Source organism: Solanum tuberosum, unplaced genomic scaffold (genome assembly GCF_000226075.1).
Source record: "Solanum tuberosum cultivar DM 1-3 516 R44 unplaced genomic scaffold, SolTub_3.0 scf00291, whole genome shotgun sequence".
In the NCBI taxonomy this organism is placed as follows: domain Eukaryota; kingdom Viridiplantae; phylum Streptophyta; class Magnoliopsida; order Solanales; family Solanaceae; genus Solanum; species Solanum tuberosum.
This window is the reverse complement of record NW_006239218.1, coordinates 156,575-162,893: the sequence shown is the minus strand read 5'-3', so window position 1 is coordinate 162,893 and position 6,319 is coordinate 156,575. Positions and strand designations below refer to the sequence as shown.

The window sequence follows — 6,319 nt, the reverse complement described above, 5'->3', positions numbered from 1 at the left end:
AAAAAGGCTAATAGATTACAAAGTGCCTATAAAATCCAAAATTTGTGCAGCTTCTTCTATCCCTTCCTCTTTACACCAAAAATAAAAAGTAGTCAAGCAGTTCCATTTGACTTTCTCTATTGAATTAGCTTTGTTATCATAGCATCTGCTATTTCTTTCTTTCCAAATACACCACCAAATGCATGATGGTATTATACTCCACTTTTTCTTAGATTTTCTCCCCCCTCTGCTGATCCAGCAACTAAGTAGATCTGCTGTATGCTCAGGCATAATCCATTCTGTATGTGTTAGTCCCAAAAAAAGGTTCCACAATTGTGTTGTCACTTTGCAATGGAGGAACAAATGGTTGTTGGTTTCCTCAGTCTCATTACAGAGAGAGCACCAAGAAGCAATATAGAAACCCCTCCTTTTCAATTTCTCATGAGTGGAGCATGCTCTTCTGGCAACCAACCAGGAGAAACACTTTACCTTGGTTGGCACCTTGTTCCTCCAAATCTGCTTCCAAGGGCCAAGTTTACCACCTGGATACTCATTCACCTCCTTAATATATAGCTTGTTAACAGAAAGGCTTCCATCTCTAGAGTGTTTCCATATGATAGAATCTTTTTCTGCTGATAACCCATTAAAACCATTGAGAACATGTAATAGCTCAGCCACTCTCCCAATCTCCCAGTCATTTAAATGCCTTCTAAACACAATATTCCATCCATGAATAGACCATACCTCAGCCACTGTTTCTTCCGGATTGGTACCCAAGGAAAATAGGTCAGGAAATAAGCCCATCAGTGCCTCATTTCCATTCCAATTGTCGTGTTTCATTTCTTATCTTTTCCTTTCTGCCTCGTCAATTCCTATTCACCTCTCCAGGCTCCACACTCTCTTTTGCCCTTATCCTCTTCCCTTCGGAAGTTAAAGTTGAACACCATCAATATACCAATGTCTTCCTTGCATCTCTTCTTAGAAGTTGAAATATGACATGGTATCTCTTCATCTGACTTAGAGCAAGGAGGACGTCTCCTTTCCCTTGCCCTTTGTGAAATATTTTGAAATAATTATTTAATTGGAAAGCCTTGGAGAAATGGTGAAGTTGTCTTCATGTAACCTATAGGTCACGGGTTCGAGCCATGAAAGCAACCACTAATGCTTGAATTAGGACAGGCTATCTGCATCAAGGGTTGCGGCCCTTCCCTGGACCCTGCTTACGCGGGTTGTTTGTGCACTGGGCTGCCTTGTGTTTAATTATTTAATTTGGAGAACAAAAATGTCTTTGAATTCAAACTCATGATATTAAATTTTAGTAGTAACCCTAGCCGAGATAGGGTGCTGGGTGCTTCACTCAGCTTCAGTAAATTGCGTGAAGGAAAAAGCAGTGATTTCACGTAATGTAGTCTCTTATCTTAGGGGCTAAACTGACTTTTGTTGTTAATTTGGCGTGCAAGAAGAATTCTGTAAATATGCTGCTGAAGTGCAATATATCTGTGGAAGAAAGAAAGGAATTTCGAAAATTAAATTACTTAGTGTATTCTTTGTATGTGATTATGCTTATAAATAGTTTGTTAGTCACCAAAGTGGATGAACTAAATGACTAAAGGCTGAACCCATTGGGATAAAGTTGACACCAATAGTTGCGACTGTTGTCTCCCGATGGGTTCAGCCATGATTAAAATATGTACATAGATAGAATGTCCATACATGGATATTATGCATGTATTAATGTTTTGTTAGTCACAGTGGCCAAACTACAAGTTTGTCATTTGTCCTTGATACTAGTGAGATGTCAATTGTCATGATAAATGCATAAGCTGGCATTCCCTATCATTTGAACTTAAGAATTTACCCAAAGGTGAATTAATTATTCTATGATTAGTGTGAACACGAAGGGGCAAATTAAATTTTTATAGTCATATATATTTATACATCCAAAGATACTTACTGTGTTTGATTAAGAATATTTAATTACCTATGAGAAAATACATAAAAAGTTAAAACCCCCATTGAACTATGACCCTTTTTTTAAAAAGACACTTAAACTTTGCGGGGTCCTAATATCCCCAAAACTAATTTAAAGTTAAAGTATTTGGCCCTTTTCCAGTCAATCCCAATTTTAAGAAGGTATTATCACACTCAAATCATTAAGTGACACGTGTCAGTTCATTAAAAATAAGTTTTGTTTCTTTTATATTTATCTTCTTTTTTTTCTCTTGCTTCCACCTATGTCATCTTTATCATCACCACCCTCCATTTTATATCACATATATTATAGGAATTCATTTCAAAAACACCATGGATTTTAGCTTTTTCATTTTTAAATCAGAAATATATTTTTTTTAAAAGAAAAGAATATAATGCTATGGTGTTTTGAAAGGATCTGGTTGATTTTTGAGGGAAAAAAAGTAGAGAAAAAAATATTTGTCTGACCAATTCAAAGAGAAGATTCTACGGAAATGTTTTTGAGAAGAATAAAGAATAGAAAACGAAAAGAGAAAATGGGAGAGAAAGAAAAAAAATCCTTGAAACCATTCTCGTCGTTCTTCAATGGTGAAGCTTCGAAGGAGAAGAAGAAAAAAGAAAAGAGAAAAAAAAGAAAGATTTAAACAATAAAATAAAAGGTCATAAATATATTTAACAAATCATATTGCAAAAGAAAAGTTAATCTTATTTTGTTTTAGTTTTCATGCTCTCCAGGAGAGTGATATACACTGTCAGATGCCAAAAAAAGGTTCAATAATTTAATTTTAAATTAGTTTAGGGGTGTATTAGGACCTTCGCACAGTTTGAGTCTCTTCCAAAAACAGGTCATAGTTTAATGGGGTTTCTATGTATTTTCTCATTACCTATTGAGGATAAAATAGTTTTTGTTTAATACCTTTCTTGATTATCTTTTTGAATTGTTCCTTTTTCTGTATTTCTGTTTTGCTTTTAGGGATAAATTAACGAAGGAGTATTTTTATTGTTTTGCAAAGGAATAGAGAGATTATGGTGTAAATCATTAATACGTATTGCATTCTAATTTGTTTCTTGAGCAACTTGAGAGGTGCTTGCACATGCTTAATCTGTTTTGAGAACTGTGCCAGATGTGTCTGATAGGCACACGTTCAGTAGGAACAAGGCTAAGTTCAAAGTATTCAACCTTCTTGAAAGTGACTTTGTATAAATAAAATAAAGATCAATAGGAAACCTCATGCATGCTTGTCACCTCTGCACTATCTTGATTAATCGCCTTTGCGCATGCATAAAGATGTCTCCTTGTTTTATGTCACTTCTCCATGGCCAATTTAAAGTCGAGGCTAAAACAAAATTAAAAAACTTAGACTACTATTTATCAAGACACCTCAGAAATTAAATCAAACATTTTCAGAAAATGTAAAGTATTTGGTAAACCAAACCCTTTTAAATGCTTGGGATGTAGACGTTGGAATTAATGTTTTTTGGTATGTGCAGACATTGGATGAGTTGCCACTTGAAGCTGAGTCAGTTGAAAGAGGCTACAGCATAGGTACTGACCCAACAGGCCTACCAAAGATTCATGGTCTTCCAACGTCATCCCTGTATAATTCCAGTGGCTCAACTGATTCATACACTGCTTCTCCTAAAAACCCAAGATCACGCAAATCATCCCATTCTGGTGAACTACAGTCACCAATGTATGCTGGTGCAGATTCAAATGGTGGTGGGCGTAATTCTCTTGGTCTTTATCCAACAGTTGATATGTAGGAGATTTATCAGATGCTTTGGGTTGCTAGACATTTGGAACCTCACCCCATCTGGTGCAGTGAAGAGCCATTCTATATTTGATTTGTTCTGCCACAATGAAGATGTATGACGATTGTTTCGCTTTCCCAATATTCTTTATTTCTCTTGTTCAAATAGAATGATTTTGAGCTATGCAAGGAATAATAAGAAGTCGTTTTCAGCAGGCTGCAGGCAATATTTTTGTTTTGTTTTGTTTTGATAATAGCAAGTGTAGCCGGCCGCTCTATTCTAAGTAGTTCCCATTTGCATACAAGTTTCCCAAGGTAGGGAAATGACGGGATTTGTAACTTTGACAAAATAGCTTGTAGCAGCACTGTATATTTTGCAATTATTTGGGAAAAAACATACTTTTCCTTTTCGGTTGCAGGGAATTATTACCCAAATGAGAAAAGTTCTTTAAAATGATGTAATTCAAGATTCTAATGTGCTTTGAAGTCTTGTTGATATGTTTTAATGTTATTTTGCAATATATCAGTGCAATAAGAAGTAATCTTTCCTCATGTACTGATGTTCTTTTAGTTTGTTGGTCACTGAAGTGGCCTGACAACAATGTTGGAAATATTGACATGTATGAAGTGATCCAAATGTTAATTTATGTCCAACCAAGTTTGTTAGTCACAAAAATGATGAAGTTATTATCTTCATAAAAGACACATGCATAAAGTATGTCATTTTCCTTGATATTAATGATGTGTCTAAATTCATAATTGACGTTTTAGTATCATTAGAACTTATGAATCCCAAAGATTATTTAGTTATTCTGAGTGAACATGAAAGAGCAAATTAAACTTTAATAGTCATTTTGCATTAGTATAAAGAGGAGTCCGGAGCCTGGCAAAAAAATTTGACAAAAATTTTAAAAGGGTACATCAAATTTTTTTCTAACTAAAAGGGCAAAATCGCTACTGACGTAGCGATTTTGTTTGACGCCGTTAACAGATCAAAATCGCTGCCCTGTCAGCGATTTTGTCCAACTTTCTTTTTTTTTTTAGAAAATTGCTGCCTGTGCAGTGTTTTTGTGATTTTTTTTTTTATAAAAATTAAAATCAATTGCTATGGCAGCGTTTTTATAAGAACAAATTTATTTTCTTTTTTTGGAAATCGCTGCTTCGTTAATGTTTTTTTTTTAAATCGCAACTGTTGCAGCGTTATTATAAATTTTGTGGAAAAAAAGATTATTATTTTTTGAGAATTCGCTGCCAATTTGGTGGAACTATTTTGTAGAAAAAAAATTTCTTTGAATTTTTTTTTTTTGAAATTTCTGTCAACTAGTCAACATCTAATTGTAAAAAAAAATAATATTTTTTTAAAATCACTACCTTGGCAAATCATTTTTATTTTTTAAACATCCTTTGAGTTATGTCAAATCATTACTTTTTGTGTTAGGTCAAATCGCTGCCAAGGCAGTGATTTTTTAAAAAAAAAAAAGTTTCCACCAAAATTCTTGGCAGCGATTTCTAAAAATAAAAAATAAAAAATCACAAAATTTATAATAACGCTGCAACAGCAGCGATTTTTAAAAAAAAGCCACTAACGAAAATCGTTGCCAAGGCAGCGATTTTCAAAAAAATAAAATAAATTTATTTTATAAAAATGCTGCCATAGCAGCAATTTTAATTTTTTTTAAAAAAAAATCGCAAAAACACTGCACGGGCAGTGATTTTCTGAAAAAAAATAATAAAATTACACCAAAATCGCCGCAAAGGCAGCGATTTTAAAAAAAAAATTATTTTACAATTAGATGTTGACTAGTTGACAGAAATTTAAAAAAAAAAAAAGAATCAAAAAATAAAAAAAAATAAAAAAATTTCCACAAAATTTATAAAAACGTTGCAACAACAACGATTTTTAAAAAAATAAACAATAACAAAAATCGCTACCAAGGCAGCGATTTCCAAAAAAAGAAAATAAATTTGTTCTTATAAAAATGCTGCCATAGCAGCTATTTTAATTTTTTTTAAATCGCAAAAACGTTGCACGAGCAATGATTTTCTAAAAAAAAAAAAGTTTGACAAAATCGCTGACATTTTGATCTGTTAACGGCGTCAAACAAAATCGCTACATCAGTAGCGATTTTGCCCTTTTGGTTAGAAAAAAATTTGATGTGTCATTTTGGAATTTTTGTCAATTTCTTTTGCCCTTAGGCTCCGGACTCGTATAAAAAGGGTAGAGTATAAAGCATTTTGCATTAGTAGGATTTTGGTAATGCCAATGCAATCTAATATGTTTAGTATGTTTGTTTTAAAATGTTTAATTATTTATGAGGATAAAATATTTTTTTGTTTAATCAATATTATCTTCCTGATTTGTTTAGGAATGATTTTCTAATTTATTAGAACTATTTGCAATGCTTTACAAGGTACTTCAAATTTTCTTTTCTTTTTTCTTTACCTAAGATCGTTAGATTAACTTTCAAAAATTGTTTGGTTTTTATTTTTCATACTTTTCCTAGTACTGGTTGCCTACTGCAGTTAAATCTGGTTATAATAACTGCTCGTTATAATAATATTTAATTATAACAGTTCAATTTTTATTGGAATCAATTTTTCATGATATAGTTTATTTT

The 6,319-nt window shown here is 32.8% G+C and overlaps 1 protein-coding gene across 2 annotated transcripts in view; it reads left to right on the top strand.

Annotated features, from left to right (window-relative positions):
- Nucleotides 1-4,207, top strand: part of LOC102589822 (dynamin-related protein 3A-like) — a 36,492-nt gene extending 32,285 nt beyond the window's left edge. For both annotated transcript variants that reach the window (XM_006359307.2, XM_015314389.1), the window contains exon 20: nt 3,442-4,207. In XM_006359307.2, the coding sequence (XP_006359369.1) occupies nt 3,442-3,714 (273 nt within the window). In that variant the 3' untranslated portion in view covers nt 3,715-4,207. The remainder of the gene's footprint in view (nt 1-3,441) is intronic.
- The last annotated feature ends 2,112 nt before the right edge of the window (nt 4,208-6,319 follow it).